The 21,582-nt window shown below is 43.1% G+C and overlaps 3 protein-coding genes across 3 annotated transcripts; 2 read left to right on the forward strand and 1 right to left on the reverse strand.

The window, feature by feature from the left end:
* The first annotated feature begins 337 nt into the window (after positions 1-337).
* LOC125509510 (probable potassium transporter 17) lies at positions 338-10,951 on the forward strand. Its single transcript, XM_048674490.1, has 8 exons — positions 338-908; positions 5,021-5,949; positions 7,655-7,877; positions 8,308-8,550; positions 8,634-8,684; positions 8,775-9,088; positions 9,176-9,545; positions 9,639-10,951. The coding sequence occupies exons 2-8, from the start codon at positions 5,863-5,865 to the stop codon at positions 10,487-10,489; spliced, it is 2,139 nt and encodes a 712-aa protein (XP_048530447.1). The 5' UTR covers positions 338-908; positions 5,021-5,862; the 3' UTR covers positions 10,490-10,951.
* On the reverse strand, positions 915-5,014 carry LOC125507088 (protein FAR1-RELATED SEQUENCE 5-like). Its single transcript, XM_048671782.1, has 2 exons — positions 4,140-5,014; positions 915-4,066 (listed from the first exon to the last, which is right to left on the reverse strand). The coding sequence occupies exons 1-2, from the start codon at positions 4,477-4,479 to the stop codon at positions 2,757-2,759; spliced, it is 1,650 nt and encodes a 549-aa protein (XP_048527739.1). The 5' UTR covers positions 4,480-5,014; the 3' UTR covers positions 915-2,756.
* A 4,267-nt stretch (positions 10,952-15,218) lies between the features above and the next one.
* LOC125556140 (probable potassium transporter 17) lies at positions 15,219-20,856 on the forward strand. The gene is made up of 8 exons (XM_048718927.1): positions 15,219-15,373; positions 17,241-17,463; positions 17,996-18,238; positions 18,330-18,380; positions 18,472-18,732; positions 18,911-18,963; positions 19,044-19,440; positions 19,754-20,856. The coding sequence occupies exons 1-8, from the start codon at positions 15,296-15,298 to the stop codon at positions 20,605-20,607; spliced, it is 2,160 nt and encodes a 719-aa protein (XP_048574884.1). The 5' UTR covers positions 15,219-15,295; the 3' UTR covers positions 20,608-20,856.
* The last annotated feature ends 726 nt before the right edge of the window (positions 20,857-21,582 follow it).

Below are 21,582 nucleotides of genomic sequence, written 5' to 3' on the forward strand. Positions count from 1 at the left end.
ATCTTCTCGACCAACAAGGGCAGCTGATGTCGAATTTCCTACTCGAACCTGATGACATGTCCAGATGAGATGATGACCACTGGCGAGTCCAAATAAGTCTGGAAACGCCGTAGCAGCATATGCCCACCTACACATTATGGTCCATCTACAAAGAGAGGAACCGACGTGTTTTTACTGGACGATGCATGACTCACCATGAGCTGGCTCTGCTGGCCTCGGTCGTGCTCTCGTGCTGGGTTCTCAGCACACACTATCGTGCAGGGCCAACCAGCGCCCAGCATGTGTCCCGTGGACCCACCACTCCATAAAACGTTTTCCTTTTCCTAATTTATTGAAAATATTTTTTCTTTGCCTTATCCGGGCACACTACTGCTGCCGGTCCCTGTTCCACAGCCACTGGTTCCACCGCGAGAGGATTATGGCGAGGTGAAATCCGCCGCCCGGGCCGTGGCCGGCGGCGAGGCCGGGTATGTCGCTGCTTGCGCCGCCCGTCTCCGATGCGCTTAGTGAACTGGAGGTGTCGCAGCTAGCGCGTCTATCTCTGGCGCGCTTCGCCGTCCGGAGCCGTGGGATTGGAAAGCGGTGAGGCGGGAGTCGTCGCCGCTAGCTAGAGCTGCTCGCCTCCGGCGCGCTGGGCTGCCTGGGGCCGTGGTCTTGGGTGGAGGCAAGATGGGATCCGTCGCGGCTAGCTCTGCTCACCTCAGGCGCGCTGCAGCACGCCCGGCCGTGTCCTTGGCCGGCGGCAAGATGGGAGCCGTCGCGGCTATTGCTACCCGTCTCCGGCACCCAAGGCCAGGCCCGCTCCCTGGGAGATGGTGCCATGCTGGAACTACCGCGTGGTCAGCCGGTGGCCGATGCGCGTAGTCGCACTAGAGGGTGCGAGCTGGATGAAGACTCAACAGGCAAAGGTGCGTCAAGATTCATTAATCATCTACCTCCGTACTAGTATCTACCTCTGTACTAGTAGGTAACTAGCTATCGTACTCAACTTTGTAGTATGAGAGCTATCCATTTTTCTCTGGCTTCTCTGCTTTTCAATAGCACAGTACAGGGGAAATCACAAATTGGTGAACGCGCTTTTGGTTAATGTAGTGCCCAAGACCACATTTAATTGGAAAACTAAAGAATAGTTACACAGCTAACATATCAAAAGGAATAACCATCAACTGATCCATATTCATGTATATATCTTTATTTGGGCATAAAACCATTATGCATCTAACATCAAAAGGAATGGTAAGATAAATTATTACATCGCAAGGTAACTGTTTTGTAGAGCAATCCTGAGATACAAAAGTTTATATAGAGCTATTTAGAAGTGTTTATCTTGTATGTGACTTGATTGGCTACCCAAGACCTGGAAGAACAGAGAAATGATTTCTTGTGAGATATAAACTTGAATTGGGAATATGACATGTAAGTGAACAATACCTTAATTGGCAGCTGGTCATTTTTTAGATGTTGGCCATCCTGAGTCCAAGAACATTTGGGAACTCTATACAATGTTGATCCAAAAGTCAATACAAGCGATGACATGTGCATGTTCATTATAATTTCTAGCGAGTAACTAATAAAATTATACCTGACTTGGTTGAGTGCTAGTTGGCAGCTGGTGATTTTGAGATGTTGGCCACCCCGAGTATGATGATAGCACAGAAGTCTACATAGTGTTAATCAAAGAGTAAATGACATGTGCATGCTCATCTTAATTTTAGCGATTAACTAAATAATTATACCTGGCTCGGTTGAGTGCTATGATAGAAATAGGGTTGTTGTGGTCGCAAGCCAAGTAACTGTTGAAAACTACTAGTGTCTGCCTGTGATAGCGAAGGCAAGCCATGCTGTAAAACTTGCAAATTGTAGTTCTCAGGTTGTGGTACTGATGTCATAGTACCCGGCAGTACATGCAAATTGTAATTATGTCCTTGTGGTAATGGGGAAACAACTTGTGGTAGCAGAGGCATAGCACGTGGCAATACTTGCAGATTATAATTCGCAACATTTGGTACTGGAGGCATAGCATGCTACAATACTTGCAAATTGTAATTAGCAACATTTGGTAGTGGATGCATAGCATGCTGCAATACTTGCAAATTATAGTTCTCGTTTGACATGTTGAAGCTAGGATTTGCTCCAGGTGATGCAGAAGCACAATCACCAGTCTTATTCTTGCATGTTGCTCCTTGACCTATTCGCAAAAGAATTTGTTAGATCCATTTCAATAACATGACCATATATTTATGTATCTATTTCTTGTGCAATACCATACCTTTTGTATTACGTTTGTTCTTATTTGGTATATTTAAGCTAGGATTTGCCCCAGACGTTGTAGAAGCACAATCACCACTCTTATTCTTGCATGTTGCTCCTTGACCTATTTGCAAAAGAATTTGTTAGATCTATTTCAATAACATGACCAGATATTTATGTAGCTATTTCTTGTGCAATACCATACCTTTTGTATTACGTTTATTCTTATTGTTCAGTTCCAGTCCAGATTTAATCCTCTTGTTGCTACTTCCTTGCTCTTTTCTCTTTATTCCTCGTGCTTGGACTACATTCTCAATGTTGCATTCAACTGGTTGCTTCTCTGCTTGTTCATGATTTGTTGATTCATCTTTTGCTTGATTTCCATGTAAAATTTGGTCCACCTTTTCCATTAGTTCAATTGACATACTTTGCAGTAGTGCATATGCCTCTTTGTTTGCTGCTGCTTTGCTCAAAATGTTATTGTAAGTGCGGCATAGTGATCCATACTATCTAGCTAGCACAACTATTGCATCTTCATCATTAGAGCACTTTTGAATTGCTTGTGATGGCCCTGATTTTGCTCGCCTTGTCCATCTTTTCAAGATATATTCCGGTGCCAACTCCTTGATATTGTTGTGGTCCAACACCTTCAATGCATGACGACACAATACCCCAACAAATTCAAACTTTTTGCATGAGCATGAAACTTTTGATCCATCGGGATCAAATATCACAGTATGACTATTTTGGCTAGCTGAATGGGTAACCTTGAATTCAGAAATAGATCCAGTACGACCACTCTCGTACACACAATATCCCATTACCATGTCAAATTCTCCTTTAAATATCTCAAACATAGCAGGTGTATATACTTTCGAAGTTTGTATCAGCATCTGCACATATGGCACCTTTGGTGATGTTTGACTCGCATAGAAATCACTTTCCACTTCAGCATACCTTCTATCATCCACGGCCCTCTCATAGTGCTTGAAGAAATCTAATAAGTCAAGGCGAACATGCAGGTATCGTTTCAATAGTGCATTCATACTCTCGCTTCTTTGTGTAGATTTCATATCTGCACAAAAGGTTTGTCGACCATAAACCAAAGCCCACTTCTCCTTGTTCTGGAATAATCTATGTAGCCATTCATTATCTTCTAAATTATATTTCACTAGCATAACATTCCAACCTGCTAAGAATTCGTCAACTTCTTCAAAATCATAAACACACTTGCCAAAATCTTTCTTAAATGTCTTCGAACCTTGGAAAACATGACTCAAATGTTTTGCAGCATTCTGATACATGTGCCACACACATAGACGATGTATTGAGTTAGTAAAAACCTTGTTAATGGCACTAATGATGGCAGCACATTGATCGGTCAATATTGTCTTTGGTTCTTTTCCTGACATGGCCCTTTTGAATGTTTCAAACAACCATTCAAACGTCTCAGATGTTTCATCATACAATAATGCAGCTCCAAAAACCACTGTTTGTTTATGATGGTTGACACCAACAAAAGGGGAAAATGGTCTGCCATAACTATTTGTCTTAAAGGTTGTGTCAAAACATACCACATCACCGAAGTAGTGATAATCTAATATTGATCTTGCATCTGCCCAGAATATATTGGTTATCATCTCATCTTCATCTACTTGTATTGCATAAAAAGGAAGGGTTTTCCATCTGCTTGTCCTGAAGGTATTGAAGAATGGCACCTGTATCTCCTTCTTGGATGGATTGCATACGCTTTGAACGGAGATAATTTTTATAATCTTTTTGACTGAAGCTAAGACACTGTCTACCCTCTGCTTGTCTACTCATCACTTCATGACCAGACTTTGGTCTAATACCTGAATCATTCAATATGTCAATTTGCGCCTTCTGACCTTCTGTAATTTTTCTCTGGGATCGCAGTAGATGGGCTTTGCTTGGAGTTACGAGTTCATGATTATGAGCATCATCAAAGCTGCTTACAACATATTTTCCATTAGCACTTATTTTGATGGTCATCTCTGCGAGGCAACCAACTCTTGTATCTGCTCGCTTCCTCTGACATTGTTCCTTGCTCTTGTCCTTGTAACCTGCCTTTGAGCATACAAATTTCTTTGTCCGAATAACATTAGTCGTCGAGGATTTATCATGCCAAGATTTCCTGACACTGAAACCTACATGTCCTGCATATGTATTGTAAAACTCATATGCTATATCATCATTCTCAAATTCCATTCCTATCTCTAGTTTTAACCTTTTGATGTAATAATCATTTGTACTTCCACCTGCCTCTCCCACATTTGTGGTCTCATGATCTACACAACATAAAAATTATGATATACTAATTAGTTCATGGATGACACACAGAGTAAAAATCACAAGATATTCACAGTCCTGGTTTTAGTGAAACCTGAAAATCACACGATATTCACCCAAGGAGCATTAACAAATTATTGATCCTTTTCTTTGATACAGTAATCTCTATCATTAGAGTTAGTGTCAAAGGAGAAATCTCATGCAGTAAAATTTATAATAAACTTGGTGGTACTCTGATGCATAATGTGCGCAACATCGTAGGAGTGATCATCACTAACAGAATTATAATGCAATTCCGAAGGATTAATTTGCATGTGTTTGAAAGAAATGTGGCTACGGAACATGGAGTGCGGGGAGCTATTTCTGAAGGAGTAATTTGCATGTCATAGAATCAGCTCTTCGTTTTTTTAATCTTGTCACCTTCGTATGATCAAGAGTGCTGATAATCTGTTAATTCCAGGCACAAGAACATACCTCCGGACGATGAAGTGCGAGGAGCTCCGTCCATGCTGAAGAACACAGTAGATGTTGATCCACGGAGAGCATAAATTTTTATCAAGATTGATCTATTCTCCTATGATCCAGGGGCAACAATTAACAATGGAATAGATTGGTAGGAGAAAGGATGAAGCCAGGAAAGAGATTTTGGCGGCAATCAGTTGTAACACGGGAGAGAAACATGTCGTTTTGCTGATTTTCTGGAACCTAACTGCAATTAGAGAGATATGCTGGGTTGTTTAGGTGGTGGGTCCACGGGACACGTGCTGGGCGCTGGTTGACCCTGCACGATAGTGCGTGCTGGGAACCCAGCACGAGAGCCCGACCCGGGCGCGTCGAAATCATTGATCAAGGATACCTTCTTTTCTTTTTTAGAATCCGGTATTCATATATAAGGAAAGCAATTAAAAACAATATACAAGGAAGCACGCGTTTTGGCGGGTGTACGCGGCAAAACGCAAAAGGAGAAAAACAGACAAAACCACTCAGCCAATGCCCGAAGTGTGTATGGCCCCAGCAAGCGCCAAATCCGGCTGCTTGATGTCCACGGAGCATGCAGGCAAAGCCCAGCAGCAGCCCACGGCTCGTTGCGGACCCGCAGTGCGCGCTGGTCACGGAAGCAGGCACGTGTGTTGACTCGTGAGCCGGCCCGACTCCCTTCCCAATCAGTCGCGGTCCCGGTCGCCGCGCGGCGGAGAGGACTCGCCTCGGTACTATAAACCTCCTCTCGCCCGCCTCCTATACAGCTTCGGCCACCACCGCTTCCCGTCCCCCTCTGCCTGCACACGCCGAACAGGGGCCCACATGGATCTCGAGGCGGCGGCTCCTCCCCGGCCCCGCGGCGGCTCCCCGGCGACCGCCCCACCACCGCCGGCCGACAGAGAGACCGACGTGAGTGCGCGGGGAGAAACCCCATCCTCTCAATCTTACAGCTCTGCTTAGCTTTTGTTTTAGAGTACTTGTGTTCTCTAGCTGAATCTATTGGTAGTTTTGCGCGAGCTCTCGCCTCGTGTTGGCGTGGGATTCTCGCCGGAAAGCTTCGGTCGAGAGCGAGAGCTTTACTTTAGTACTACAATCTGTAGGCTTATTAAACAATTCTTTAACGAGAGCATCTATTTTACTGTATGTGCATGCGCACAGTAGCAGAGCATGCTCGGGAGACCCGAGCCGAGCGGCGGTGAATCGATCGACTTGTTCGTCCACGGAAGTTCTCGTGCAGTTGTCGTAGTCGTAGAGATATTGCGCTTGATTCTTGCGACGGCGGCGGTGGCGCTGCGTGTCAAAATTCCAGCGTCAAGCCTGGGATTGGCTTCCGCCGCGGTGGCGAGTTCTGCACGGGGTTGGTAGCACTGAGCTGCGCGAGTGGGCTGTTTGGTTGCCGGCCGCACCTTGCCATGCCAAAGGTGCGGCGCGCCACAGCTTCCTAGGCTGCCGTTTGGTTGCCTCCTAAAGTTAGGTTCACCACAGACGTGCAGTGTTTTTTGCAGTTGATTTCTCGCCACACTCTGTGGCGCTCGTTTTCAACGCCAAACTTCGTGGCGCGCCGCAAGTGCGGCTAAACAAATGTGGCGCCACTAGTCTGCAACCAAACAGCCGGTTTCCAAACTCTGTGCTGTTCCTTTCCCCATACTATCTCTTTTTCCGCGCGCGGGGGTGACATCTGACATGGAATAATTTAGTCATCGAGCGATGAGCAGAGTTGATTTCTCTTTTGTTTTTTCTGCTACTTTCCGCTACCGCTGGTCAGTGAGATTTGCAGTCACGCAATAGTCTAAATCATCTAAGCCAGCGGAGGTTGTTTGTCTTGGACTGGGGGCCTGGGCCAATATGGAATCAGTGGAATGTTCTCCTTTCCTGCCTCCATAACTTGTGGATGATATTTAACACGCCAGACATGTTGACGCATTAGAGAGCACTTTTACCTTTTAGTTAAGAGTTTGTATCTTCAGTTGGAAGACTAGAACATCTCTGACTGAAAATTGTTACTACTGCTATTCCTTCACTGTGAAACGTGGTAGCTGAGATGGATTCCTAGGTGCTCGTAAGCAACGGATAAGGATATTAGTCTGCAATGACCAGATTCCCTCTTTATTTCATTTGGAAATGCATCTAGTCATTTTCCATCCATCATTCTTAGACGGGACTGCTTGTCTGATTTTTCTAAGCTATCCATTCAATAAAATAATAAGAGCAAGAGAGAACTAGGTTTGCTGATTGGGGGTGATTATTTTGATGATGTCACAAGGGATTACATCACAGGGAGTCAGATTCGATGTTGATGCCACACCAAAGTAAACCAAGAGAATGAAACAAGTCCTTTGTGTTCACATTTGTCGTAAGCCCCACAAAATTCCACATCATTACTTGTTGGGGATGGGATCTGTGAAATTATCAGCACAATTGATTTCAAGCAATGATAATGGTCCTACTTTGCGGCTTTGGGCCTTGCTTGACTTGACTCCATTGACTCACTATTGCGTACAAATGACCAATTGCTTTTGTATGATCAGTTTGGTGCATCCCTCTTTTTTAGAGTACTGAATCTCTTATGTGTAGCTCAAAGCTCATACAAATGACTTCTCTCAACTGTGAGCAGGTTGGCAATGTTCGCAAGAATATATTCCTTGCGTACAAGACTCTTGGTGTGGTTTTTGGTGGCCTCGTTACTTCTCCCCTCTATGTTTATCCCTCAATGAACTTGTCATCTCCTACAGAAGCTGACTACCTGGGAATATACAGCATAATGTTTTGGACTCTTACTTTAATTGGTGTGGTCAAGTATGTAGGCATAGCTCTCAATGCTGATGACCATGGTGAAGGTAAAATTTCCACCTTTCCTTTCCTTTGAGCGGTTATTGCTGCCTTTCTAGACGATTGTTGAAATTGCTAATAGCTTAGACAACGTTAGTTGATGATTTTTTATTTGAAAACAAACAAAAAAAATCAGTACAAACAGATTTCTTGACCAAATATTTGGGTACTTGTGGTGTTGCATGTCTGTTTAGATCAATTTATTTTCTAGTCTGTTATCTTCAATACTTTAGTATGAAGTATGAACCAAGCAATTTACATACTATGATCTATGAATATGTGTTCAGCTTGGAAAATGTCAATGAACCTAGCCTGTAGAGCTGTAACTTTTGTTTCTATAAACTCTTAATACAAGCTTCTTTTACTGGTTAAATCATTTTTTACTTTATACTGTTACTGGTCTGGAGTGTTGCTTAGTCTACTTTCTGGTTTCTGCAGGTGGTACATTTGCAATGTATTCGTTGTTGTGTAGGCATGCCGATATAGGCATCCTTCCTTCCAAGAGAGGGTATTCAGAAGAAGAACCATTGCTTCGTGAGCAGTCAGCAACAGCTATAAGGCCTAGTAAGCTGGGCAAGTTCTTTGAGCGAAGCTTAACTGCAAGAAGGGTATTGTTATTCATGGCAATTCTTGGGATGTGCATGCTCATTGGAGATGGAATCCTAACTCCTGCTATTTCAGGTTTGTTGTTTACAGATGGCATATCTAAATTAATCATTTTTGTGATCATATAGATAACTAACATGTTGTTTATGTCGTTTCAGTGTTATCAGCAATTGATGGACTGAGAGGACCATTTCCTTCTGTTAGTAAACGTAGGTAGCTCAATAGGTGTTGATTAGTAACGAACATAATCTCTCTGATAACCCTTTGATATGACATTGATCTTTCGTCTAATTTTCCAGCTGTTGTGGAAGCTCTATCTGCAGCAATTCTTATTGGCTTATTCTTAGTGCAAAAATATGGGACTTCAAAAGTGAGCTTTCTGTTTTCTCCAATCATGGCAGCATGGACTTTCACCACTCCAATCGTTGGAATATACAGCATTGTTCGTTACTACCCAGGCATCTTCAAAGCCATTTCGCCACATTATATTGTTCATTTCTTCCTAAGAAATAAAACACAAGGGTGGCAGCTGCTTGGTGGGACTGTTCTATGTATCACAGGTGCAGAAGCTATGTTTGCAGATCTTGGCCACTTCAGCAAAAAAGCTATTCAGGTTATTATCATTAACAAATATCAGCATGAATTATTCTTGTGAATGTTTTCCATGTATAGCTGCTTACACTTTATTATTTGTTTTCAGATAGCATTTCTATCCAGCATATATCCTTCTCTGGTCCTCACTTATGCCGGGCAAACAGCATACCTTATTAACAATGTCAATGACTTCAGTGATGGATTCTACAAATTTATCCCTCGGCCAGTTTACTGGCCGATGTTTGTCATTGCAACACTAGCAGCAATTGTTGCAAGCCAGTCCTTAATATCGGCAACATTTTCTGTCATCAAGCAATCAGTTGTCCTGGACTACTTTCCACGTGTTAAAGTGGTGCACACATCACATCAAAAGGAAGGGGAGGTTTACTCACCAGAAATTAATTACATTCTGATGGTACTATGTGTTGGTGTTATACTAGGCTTTGGAGGTGGAAAGGAGATAGGGAATGCTTTTGGTAAGTAAATTTGACGAAACAAATGCTTCAGTTGTTGATATACAGCTACTTTGTGCCTGGAGACTCAATGCATAATTTATATCTTTACTGCAGGTGTTGTTGTCATCATGGTCATGCTCATAACTACAATCATGCTCACTCTCGTGATGATCATCATATGGAGAACACCACCTGTTTTTGTCGGCATGTTTTTCATTCCATTCGTCATTATGGAAGGGTCCTATGTCAGTGCCGTTTTCACCAAGATCCCTGAAGGTGGTTGGCTTCCTTTTGCAGTTTCCATGATCCTTGCATTGATCATGTTCGTCTGGTACTATGGTAGGCAAAGGAAAATAGAGTACGAAATGGCGAACAAGATAACCATGGAGCGCCTTGGTGAGCTCTTGGCAATGCCTGAGGTCCAGAGGGTCCCGGGCTTGTGCTTCTTCTACAGCAACATACAGGACGGGCTAACTCCTATACTTGGCCATTACATCAAGAACATGAGCTCACTGCATACAGTCACAATTTTTGTGACCCTGAGGTACCTGCTGGTTTCCAAAGTTGATCAACGGGAAAGGGTCCTGATCAAGAGGCTCGGACCTAAGGGGGTGTACCAGTGCACCGTCCAGTATGGCTACGCTGACAACCTGAGCCTCAAAGGAGGCGATGATCTTGTCGCACAGGTTATGAGATGCCTGAAGCGGCACATTGCGATGAGCACCGACCGGCGTTCATCTGTCTCTATGGAGGAAGAGATCGCCAACCTGGAGGCGGCGAGTTTGGCCGGGGTGGTGCATGTCCGGGGCAAGATGAGGTTCTATGTGGGTGACGATGCCGGCTGTTTTGACAAGGTCATGCTCCGATTCTATGAATTCTTGCATAGCATCTGCAGATCGGCACTGCCAGCTCTTGGGATGCCTCTGCAGCAGCGAGTTGAGATCGGCATGTTGTACAAGGTTTGAGGCGCTGCATCAACTGTTTTTTGTATGAATCTCATGAAAATGGTCACTCTCCATACTATACCGTCATGTCGGAAATGTCATTTGTGTTGGCCACGCCATATTTTTTGCAAGCAATGACACGGTTGGTGCACATCTTTTGTGAAGAATTTTGAACTGACATTTAGAAGACAAGTGGGCCTGAACTATTGGATTATTTGGCATCTCAATTCCTGGTATATAAGACATAAGAGTGATGGCACGAAAGTTGGGCCAACAAAGCGGGAGAAGGGTACCGTGAAGTCAGCGAAAAGTGCTACCATGTCTCCTGTAAGAAATTCTGGGAAGGTTTGACCAGTTCAGTAGGAAACCTGTCAAGAACTCAAGATTTATTATGTTTCATTTGGGATCTTATTTTTGTTAGCCAAACTTGAGGCGTATCATCTTATTATGAAAAAAATGGAAGAGAACAACTTCCCCAGTATCTGATCTCTGGATTCAAAGATGAACCAATTATTACATTGTCGCAATAGTCTAAAAAAATAAAGAAATAAAAGGCTAAAACACAATGTTACATAGCATATTGCTAAACCGTTTCCCATGTTCGATACTTGCGATATAAATTCTCTGGCAATCATGGAACGATGTCTCATTCTAGTTTTTTGTGTGTACAGAATATCATCATGTTGCTAGGAAACATTTTCATAATACTAGTTAATTGCCTGTGCATTGTAGCGGATGGGCATATATACAACAGAGGGGCATATATGTTCTCATGGTTCAACATCAATATAGTGTGTAACACATAGTACCTCTATATTCCTTGTGCACATGAAGTGATGTTGTCTCTTTTTACCATTAAATGTCACAACCCTAGCTTGTGGTAATGTAATGGACGCATAGAGAGCATAGCATATCACCATGTCTGAATTCTTTGAATTGTGAAAAATGAGGATTAACTCAAACCTCGTGTTTCCTAAAGGGCTAAGACCCTAAAATTTCCTCAATGAATGCAAAATGCCCTTCATGGCAAGAGCTTCATATAATTGATATGGATCCTCTAAAAATTTCAAGGGTTTAAGGATGGTTTAAAACTTTGGAAATCATAATTTAAACCATAATTCTTAAAATAGCTAGATTAGGATATATTAAAATGAGGGACTTTCACATGATGATTTATCTTCAAATTTTGTATCTAGCCTTCCAATAATATTAGGAAGCTATAATAATTATTCCAAGATTTTTGGAATCAGCCATAAGCCCATAACACACTTGTAGTTTAAACCCTAAACTTTAATCGAATTGGGTTTATATTGTTAGAAATAAAAATATAATCTCAACAAATTTGAAACTTTTTATGTGTACTTGGGTTGCACCAGTAAGGTCACATAAATCTCAAAAGTTTCAGAGCTAGTTCGTACTCCGTCTGTTCCAGAACATAAGGTGTATTGATTTCCGTTCAAGTCAACCATTTGAATGTTTGACCAAGATTATAGAATAAAATAACAACATCTGCAATACCTAATAGATAAAATATGCAACTACTTTTCATGATGGATAAAATGTTCGTGTTGTGAATATCGATATATTTTTCTTAAAACTCGGTCAAACATGCACTCGTTTGACTTTTGAAAAAATAAATGCACCTTATATAAAGGAACGGAGGGAGTATCTTCATTTAAATCAAAACAACAAAGTAAAATAGGAAACAGAATAAATAGCAGAGAGATACTGTAGCATGGGCCTTAATTTGCAAGTGAGCCTAGCCCAGCCCAGCCACTCCACGCCCCCAACAGTTCCTCTGGCGTGACTGCAAACGATGATGTTTTGACATTACTTTGTGTGTCGCGTCTCCTCAGATTTGGAGCGGCTGGTTGGCCGGTGAAAAATATTTAACAATTATCCGAAAAAATGTTCAAAAACATGAATGTTTTAAATTTTTATACACCATAAAAAATATTCATGTAATTTTTCAGAAAAATGTTCAACATGTATTTCAAAAGTGTTTAACATGTATTCAGAAAAGTGTTCAAAACATGTATTTCAAAAACATTCTTTCTGTATTTTTTAAATGTTCAACTTGTATCAAAAAAATGCTTCATATGTATGCAAGAAATGTACGACATGTTGTGGAAAGTTCGACATGTATGAAAAAAAGGAAAAGAAAGCTTCAAGTCCTTTATGTGGAGTTTTTTTTTTGCGGGGAAGTTGTAACTCTTTTGTTATTTAGAGCTAGCTTCGGGGACCTTTGGTCCCTTCCCCTTGCTAAAACAAAGGTCTAATCACGGTGGAAATAAATTCTATCGCATTCTGCTCCGAGGACTAATATGCCCCACTAAGCTTTCGTCAGAAAGTGCTCAAACGCATCGTGCTATGTTACGTTTGAAGAGGGAGGTGTGTCCGCGAATCTTTCACTAGTACATCAGTGAACTATAATATCTTCTATCCCAATTTTCTTACAGATGGGTCGGGCCAGTTATAGAGCCCTCGAGTCCATCCCTTCCTGAGCGCAAACAGAACCCAAGAAGGCGCGACTATACCTCGCTTGCTGCGAGAGCTGCCACCGCGTGGCCTCAAGGAACACCCCCAAGTAGGCTGGCCCAGTAACAGGTTTTTCATTTCTAAATTCGGTTTGTTTGTTTACTATTTTTTACTTTTGTATATATTTTCAAAAATATTACAATACATATGACCAAACAAATCACTTAAAATTTGGGAAGTTTTCATCAAACATTTGAAAAATGTTCATGAAGTGTAAAGAAAAATATTCACTCAACTTTCAAAAACATTTCGTCCCATTAAAAAAATGCCTGTGACATTTAAAAAAATGTTCATGCGTGTCAAAACATATGTTAAAATGTTCATTTTCGAGAGGCCTCCCATAGAACCAAATATGTGACTCTACGAGAAGTAAATTCATGCCTCTCATGGTAGGAAAACACATGGTTTTTCCCTTTTGCAAGAGGCGTAGTCGTGCCTCTCGTGAAACGAAATCTGTGCCTCGATGAGAATTAAATCCATGCATCTCGCGGAAGAAAAAAAATGTGTTTTTTCTCTTTCTGAGAAGCACGGCCGTGCCTCTCGCTAAAGCAAATTCGTGTCTCTACGAGAAGTAAATTTGTGCCTCTCGTCATTAAAAAAACTCATTTTTTTTGCGAGAGGCATAACCGTGCCTCTCGCAAAAGAAATATGTGGCTCTACGAGAAGTAAATCCGTGCCTCTCACGAATGGGAAATGAATGTTTTTTCACGTCAATTGTTTTTTTGTCCAAAACATAAGAAAAGCCAAAAAAAATCATCTAAAAACCGAAAACATGTACAAAAAAAACTGAGGGGCGCCTAGAGCGTGACATGTGGCGATGACCAAGACCGTGCTTTCAGCCCACTCCAAGTGACCCTTGGGGAGTCTCTCAAAGGAGCGCTCTTTGATTAGTTAATTGAATAACGTAACATCGTAAAGCGGCCGTTAGATGGGCTGGCCCAATTACGTCGTCAGTGCTGAAGGCGAGAACAATTTCCATTGGGCGTCGCTATATCTCGGCTTCAGTGACTCCGGCTTAGGACTCGCTGAATGGCGAGCAAGCTGGGCCGGCCCATGAGCGTGGGAGGCCACAACCTCTTTTTTTTATGTTTTATGTTTTCTTTTTTACTTTTATTTTTGTATTTTGGTTTATACTTTTAAATATTCTAAATATATATCTTACAAAAAACTTTTCAAAGAACGTTTGAAAAAATGTTGAACTAGTATTTAGAAAATGTTCAACAAGCATTTGAAAAATGTTGAACAAGTATTGAAAAAATGTTGAACAAGTATTTGAAATAAATGTTGATCATGCATATAAAAATGTTGTACAATTATTTGAAAAAAATTGAACAAGTATTGGGAAGAAATGTTTATCACGTATATAAAAATGTTGAGCAAGTAGTTAAAAAATGTTGAAAAAGTATTTTAAAAAATGTTTATTATCTATATAAGAATGTATAATGAAAAACAAATCGGAGATGAGAAAAGAATGTTGAACAAGTAGTTGAATTTTTTTTATCATGTATATAAGAATGTAGAATGAAAAACAAAAAGAAAAAAAAGAATGTACAGAAGGATAAAGAAAAGAATGAGAAAAAAAAAGAAGAAAAAAGAAAACGAAACGAAATGAAACAAATCGGAGAAGTAAAAAGAAAGAATGAAAAAAATCGAAGAAGAAAAATGAAATGAAAAAAAATGGAGACGAGCGGCTCGGTCGGCTCTAGTTGGCCGCGGTCCTACTTCCAACCAGTAACTGGAAGCGGGTGGAGTGGTTGGCGATCTCGCTGGTGGCCTTTCCCTTTAATGTACGCGCGATGGGCCGGCCGGATTCATAGGCGACTGCAAAATTCCTTCAGCGAGAGATGGGCCGGCCCGATTCGTAGGCAACAACGAAATTCCTTCAAGCTATCATCTGGCTTGAAGCGAGAAATAGCTCTCGCGATACCCATCCACAGTATATAGCCCATTCTTTCTAATTTAGAAGAGAGTATAGCCCATTCGGGGTACTCATCAGCCGGGCACGTAGGCAAAGGTCCGTTACTCAAAAAAAAAACGTAGGCAAAGGCCCAGCTGCCCACGGTGAATGTGGTCGGTGGCGGAAGCTCGCACGTGCGTGTTGACTTGCGAGCCCGACTCCCTTGCCTCGGAAAAAGGAAAACGGTCCCGGTCGCGGCTCTCGCGCGGCTGACCAGGGTTCGCCTCGCGATTATAAACTCCCTCCCCTCCTCCCCGCTCCCGCTCCCCCTCGCCCGCCTCGAAACAGCCAGCTTCGGTCACCACCGCTCTGACGTCTCCCTCCCTCCGCGCATGTCAACCGGGGCCCACATGGATCTAGAGGCGGAGCCGGGCGGCGTCCCGGCGGCCGCCCCACCACCGCCGGCCGACGTGAGTGCGCCGGAGAAACCCCCACCCTCTCCATTTCACTCTTCTGTTCCGTTTTTTGTTTGATGGCTTGCGCCACCTCTCGCCTCGCGAGTTTCGTGTGCGATACTCGCCGGAGTTGTTTATTTTAGTACTCGTAGGTTTAATTCTTTAAATATTTGGTTGCATCTTTTCATGTTCCTTCTGATTGCATGCGACTGAGCGAGGGAGAAGCATGCATCTGCACCCGCAGAGTAAATCGGGGGCTTTGTTTCACCGAGGTTTTCCCAGTGATAATCGGGGGCTTGTCTCAGTTACAGTGGCGCCAAAGAGGAAAGAGAAGTAAAAAAAAGACCACGGGTTCATGCGGTCATAGTCGTAGAGATAGATATTTTCGCGACGAGGACGGCGGCGCTGCATGCCATGCCAGATGGCCAACGTGAGCGTGAGCCAGGAGGGGGAGGCTGGAACTGGTGATGACTGGTGATAGATAGCCCGCACGCGGCCGATAGCCCCGCCTTCCAACTGTCCCGCGCCGGTGACACCTGGCGTCAAACCATCTTGTCTTGTTGCGATGAGCGGCGTTAATTTTTTTTTTGTTTAACCTATTTTTCGGTGCCATGGGTCAATTTCGTTTGTAGTCACGCAATGGTCTTCTTAAATTGTCAAAGCCAGCGGGGAGTTTCTTTTGTCAACAGTGAGCTGTTTGTCTTGGCCCGGGCCAGCATGGGATTTGTGAATGCTTGCTTTTGCTTAGCCTCGAAGACATGTACTAGCAGAGTAGAGCGTATTTAGAGAGCGCTTTTACTCGGCTTTTTTTCCATTGTAATGTGCATCCTATCTCTTGGGTAGGAGCTTGTATCTTTTTTTTCCATTAATGTGCATGCTATCTCTTAGGTAGGGGTGTTTGTACTCGGAAGGCTTGATCATCGCTGACTCAAAAGCGATGCTTGCGACAGCAAAACTAATGTAAGCATATCGGTGACGAAAGTGCCACACTCAGGCGGAGCTAGACGAAACTCGTTGGGGGTGAGAGACGCCAAACGCTAAAAAAAAATCTAATCTAAGCCCTCCTATTTTTTTTTCCCTTTGACAACTTGATCCCAGGCTTGCCCCCTTGAAGTATGCATAGCTCCGCCTCTGAATTGCTTGCTAATTCTTCAGCCTAGATGCATGTCTGTGTGCTCGTATTTACTCCCTCCGTTCCTAAATATAAGTCTTTGTAGAGATCCCATCAGATGGACTACATACGGAGCAAAATGAATGAATCCAAACTTAAAATGCATCTATATACATCCGTATATGATTTATAGTGAAATCTCTACCAAGACTTACATTTAGGAACGGAGGAAGTAGTATGCATTGAACTACTAGACGCAATGACGATCAGCTTCCCTCTTTATTTCATTCGGAAACGTATCCTAGTCATTTTTCATGCATCAACCTTAGAAGGGAGCGATTGTTTGACCTTTCTATTTATTTTTGTGAAGAAATAAACAAGCGAGAAGTTGGTGCGTAGACTGGGGATGGTTTTGTTGATGATGTCACAACTGATTACATCACAGGGCTTCAGTTTCTAGTATCTTGAAGCCTCTGAAAGTGCCACACGAAAGTGGACCAAGAGAAAGAAACAAGTCCTCGGTGTTAACGTGTGTCGTAAGCCCCACAAAATTCCACTTGAATACTTGTTGGGAAAGGGACCTGTGTGACATCCCCAGCATAGTAACTGATTTCAAGCATTAATAATGGTACTACTTTGGGGCTTTGGGCTATGAATACAAGTGACCAAATGCTTTGTATGATCAGCTTGGTGCATGCCTATTTTTTACAACACTGAATATCTTCTGTATATATAGCTCTCATACAGATGCCTTCCCTCAACTGTGAACAGGTTGGCAATGTTCGCAAAGATCTATTCCTCGCGTACAAGACTCTCGGCGTGGTCTTCGGTGGCCTCGTTACCTCTCCGCTCTATGTTTTTTCCACGATGCACATGTCATCCCCCACAGAAGCTGACTTTCTGGGAATATACAGCATAATGTTTTGGACTCTTACTTTAATTGGTGTCGTCAAGTATGTAGGCATAGCTCTCAACGCTGATGATCACGGTGAAGGTAACTAGCCCCTTGCAACTTCTACCTTCCCTTTCCGCTCAGCGGTTATTGCTGCCTTTCTAGATGATTGTTCGAATTGGTAATAGCTTGTAGAACGGCAGTTGATGATTTGATTTGAAAACAGACAAATCATCAGTACAAAAAAGTTTGTTGATCAAATATTTGGTTGCTTGTGGCATTGCATATTTTTATAGATCAATTTATTTTCTAGTCTCTCTAGTGTTTTCTTCAATTAAATGTATGAAGCATGCAGATTAGATATTACTCCATCTGTCCCAAAATAAGTGTCTCAACTTTGTACTAACTTTAGTACAAAGTTGTATTAAAGTCAAGACACTTATTTTGGGATGGAGGGAGTATGATATATCAGCATGTGTTTGGCCTGGAAAAATGTCAATGAATCGTAAGCCTGATGGAGGTGCAACTTTGTAATTAATTAATGTCTTAAAATACACGTTTCTTGTTCTGGGTAGATAATATTTTACTTTATGCTGTTATTGGCTTGGAGTGTTGCTTACTCTATTTTCTGCAGGTGGTACATTTGCCATGTATTCTCTGTTGTGTAGGCATGCCAATATGGGCATCCTTCCTTCCAAGAGAGTGTATTCAGCAGAAGAACAGCTGCTTCACAATCAGTCAAAAACAACTAAAACCCCTAGTAATCTGGGCAAGTTCTTTGAGCGAAGCTTAACTGCAAGAAGGGTATTGTTATTCATGTCAATTCTTGGGATGTGCATGCTCATTGGAGATGGTGTCCTAACTCCTGCTATTTCAGGTTTGTTGTGTGTAGATGGCATATCTAACTTAAATCATTTTTGTGATCATAAATAAAGATAAGTAGTAACATGTTGTTTATTTCTTTTCAGTGTTATCAGCAATCCAGGGACTGCGCGCGCCATTTCCTGCTGTGACTCAACGTACGTAGCTCAACAGATGTTGATCAGTAATGAAAAGAATCTCTCTGATAACCCTTTTTCTATTACATTGATCTTTCTTTGAATCTTGCAGCTGTCGTGGCATTTCTATCTGCGGCAATTCTTATTGGCTTATTCTTAGTGCAAAAATATGGGACTTCAAAAGTGAGCTTTCTGTTTTCTCCAATCATGGCAGCATGGACTTTCACCACTCCGATGGTTGGAATATACAGCATTTTTCGTTACTACCCCGGCATATTCAAAGCCATTTCGCCACATTATATTGTTCATTTCTTCCTAAAGAATAAAAAGGAAGGGTGGCAGATGCTTGGTGCCACTGTTCTAGCCATCACAGGTACATCACTTTTTTTCGCGAGAAAACTTTCGATCTATTCATCTTCAATCATAACTGTACATCACATTAAAATGGCCCAAGGTTGATGTAAAAAAAACCAACATGGACCACCATGCAATTATAAATTTTTTCTGACAATGACCACCATGCAGCCTGATGTTCGATCTCCTGCTGACAGGTGCGGAAGCTATGTTCGCCGATCTTGGCCACTTCAGCAAAAAGGCTATTCAGGTTATTGTCATCAAGAAAATTATTCTTGTAAATCATTTTCCCCTTCCATGTATAGTTGTTTTACACTTTATTTGTTTCAGATAGCGTTTCTATCCAGCGTATATCCTTCTCTGATCCTCACTTATGCCGGGCAAACAGCATGCCTTATTAATCATCTCAAAGACACCGATCAAGAGAACATTGGCAAAGTCTTCGATGATGCGTTCTACAAATTTATCCCTCGCCCTGTTTACTGGCCGATGTTCGTCATCGCGACGCTCGCAGCCATTGTTGCAAGCCAATCCTTAATCTCGGCAACATTTTCTGTCATCAAGCAATCAGTTGTCCTGGACTACTTCCCACGTGTCAAAGTGGTGCACACATCGGATGAAAATGAAGGGGAGGTTTACTCGCCAGAAACTAATTACATTCTGATGGTGCTGTGCGTTGGTGTTATACTAGGCTTTGGAGGTGGACAAGCGATAGGGAATGCTTTTGGTAAGTAAATTCTACTGTATGAAACTTTTTTTTGCGGGGTCAGTTGTTAATATCACTCTGTCCCAAAATAAGTGTCTCAAACTTAGTACTCCCACCATCCGGAAAAGCTTGTCTCAAGCTTGTTTCTCAAATGGATGTATCTATCACTAATTTGATGCTAAATACATCTATTTGAGGGACAAGCTTTTTCGGACGGAAGGAGTACAACTTTATACTCCTACTAGAGTTAGTACAAAGTTGAGACACTTATTTTGAGACAGAGGGAGTACTATAGAGCTAACTGGTAACTGATAATTCATGATTTTACATGCAGGCCTTGTGGTGATCATGGTCATGCTCATAACCTCAATCATGCTGACTCTTGTGATGATCATCATATGGAGAACGCCGCCCGTTCTCATCGCGGCGTACTTCGTCCCGTTCGTCATCATGGAAGGGTCCTATGTCAGTGCCGTCTTCACCAAGTTCACGGAAGGTGGCTGGCTTCCCTTCGCCATCTCCATGATCCTCGCCTTGATCATGTTCGTCTGGTACTACGGCAGGCAAAAGAAAACAGAGTACGAGAGGGCGAACAAGATAACCGCGGAGCGCCTCGGCGAGCTCTTGGCGAAGCCGGAGGTCCAGAGGGTGCAGGGCCTGTGCTTCTTCTACAGCAACATACAGGACGGGCTGACCCCCATACTCGGCCACTACATCCGCAACATGAGCTCGCTGCACTCGGTGACGGTCTTCGTGACCCTGAGGTACCTGCTGGTTCCCAAGGTCGACCCGCGGCAGAGGATCGCGGTCAGGAGGCTCGGGCCGAGAGGGGTGTACCAGTGCACCGTCCAGTACGGCTACGCCGACAACCTGAGCCTCAAGGGCGGCGACGACCTCGCCGCGCGCGTCGTGAGCTGCCTGAAGCAGCACGTCGAGGCGGGCGCCGACGGGCAGCCGTCGCCCGTCTCCGCCGCGGAGGAGGCGGCGGACCTGGAGGCGGCGCGGGCGGCCGGGGTGGTGCACGTCCGGGGCAAGATGAGGCTCTACGTGGGCGACGACGCCGGCTGGTTCGACAAGGTGATGCTCCGGTTCTACGAGTTCCTGCACAGCATCTGCCGGTCGGCGCTGCCGGCCCTCGGGGTGCCCCTGCAGCAGCGCGTCGAGATAGGCATGCTCTACAAGGTCTGATTGCTTTCTGCTCGTGGAAGTAGAGGCCTCCAAGGCGTGAAACGCATGGGAGGGCACATGCATGCTGCGTATTACGTGACTGTGGTAGTCATTCTTAGCTTATAGTCGTCGTCTCCGCTGGGACTTTATCCTGTGTTCTGGTAATAAATCTGCATGTTCGTTCGTTTCGTGGTATGGAAGACCGTTTCTTTTACTGGTACGAATCATTGTCTCTTTCCCTATTTCGTTGCAATTATTTCTGGATTCAAACTGAGACAGTCGAGTGCAAAAGTTACTCACCTGTTTGGTGTCATGAGGACAATTTTGCATCCCATCAACTATTCGGCTCTCCTGGGGGTCGTTGCAAGCTAGCCGTAGAGCCCTAGGCTGCCCCTTCCACGTCTAGTCGTAGTAACAGAATTTCAAAACAATATTAATATGAACATGTTGGAGTACGACGGCGAGTAGCTCTGCCGCTCTAGGCTTCTTCTGTGGACATGGAAGTGCGTGAGATGGATAGCACATCCGGATAATGGAGCTTATAGTACAACTGCTACCTCCCTTTTGAAATATATAAAATGTCTTGGCAGTTTAAACTGAACTGCCAAAACGTCTTACATTTACACTTCGGAACAGAGGGTAGGATAGACAAATAGGCAAGCAAATGCAAGATGTGTCGTCCTTTTTTGATCAAGCCTCTATGAAGAACTTGCATAATGCGTCGTCCTTCTTTCTACGCATAATTCCCGACATCTGCATCATTGCAATACACACAAGCATTTTTATTAAAGTTGATGTAAGACAAGCGGAGTGCAAAGTACGTGCAACAACGGTAGAGCCAATACAAGATATGAATTTTAACACCTACGATCAAGCTGATTTTCTTCACACCAACGCCTTCAAGTAAGGATAAACTTCCTCGCGCCTCTATCGTCACGTCAGGCCGAAGACGATCAAAACAAGGATTTTCGTCCTAATTACCGAGACCAAACCACT

Source organism: Triticum urartu, chromosome 5, assembly GCF_003073215.2.
Source record: "Triticum urartu cultivar G1812 chromosome 5, Tu2.1, whole genome shotgun sequence".
NCBI classification, from domain to species: domain Eukaryota; kingdom Viridiplantae; phylum Streptophyta; class Magnoliopsida; order Poales; family Poaceae; genus Triticum; species Triticum urartu.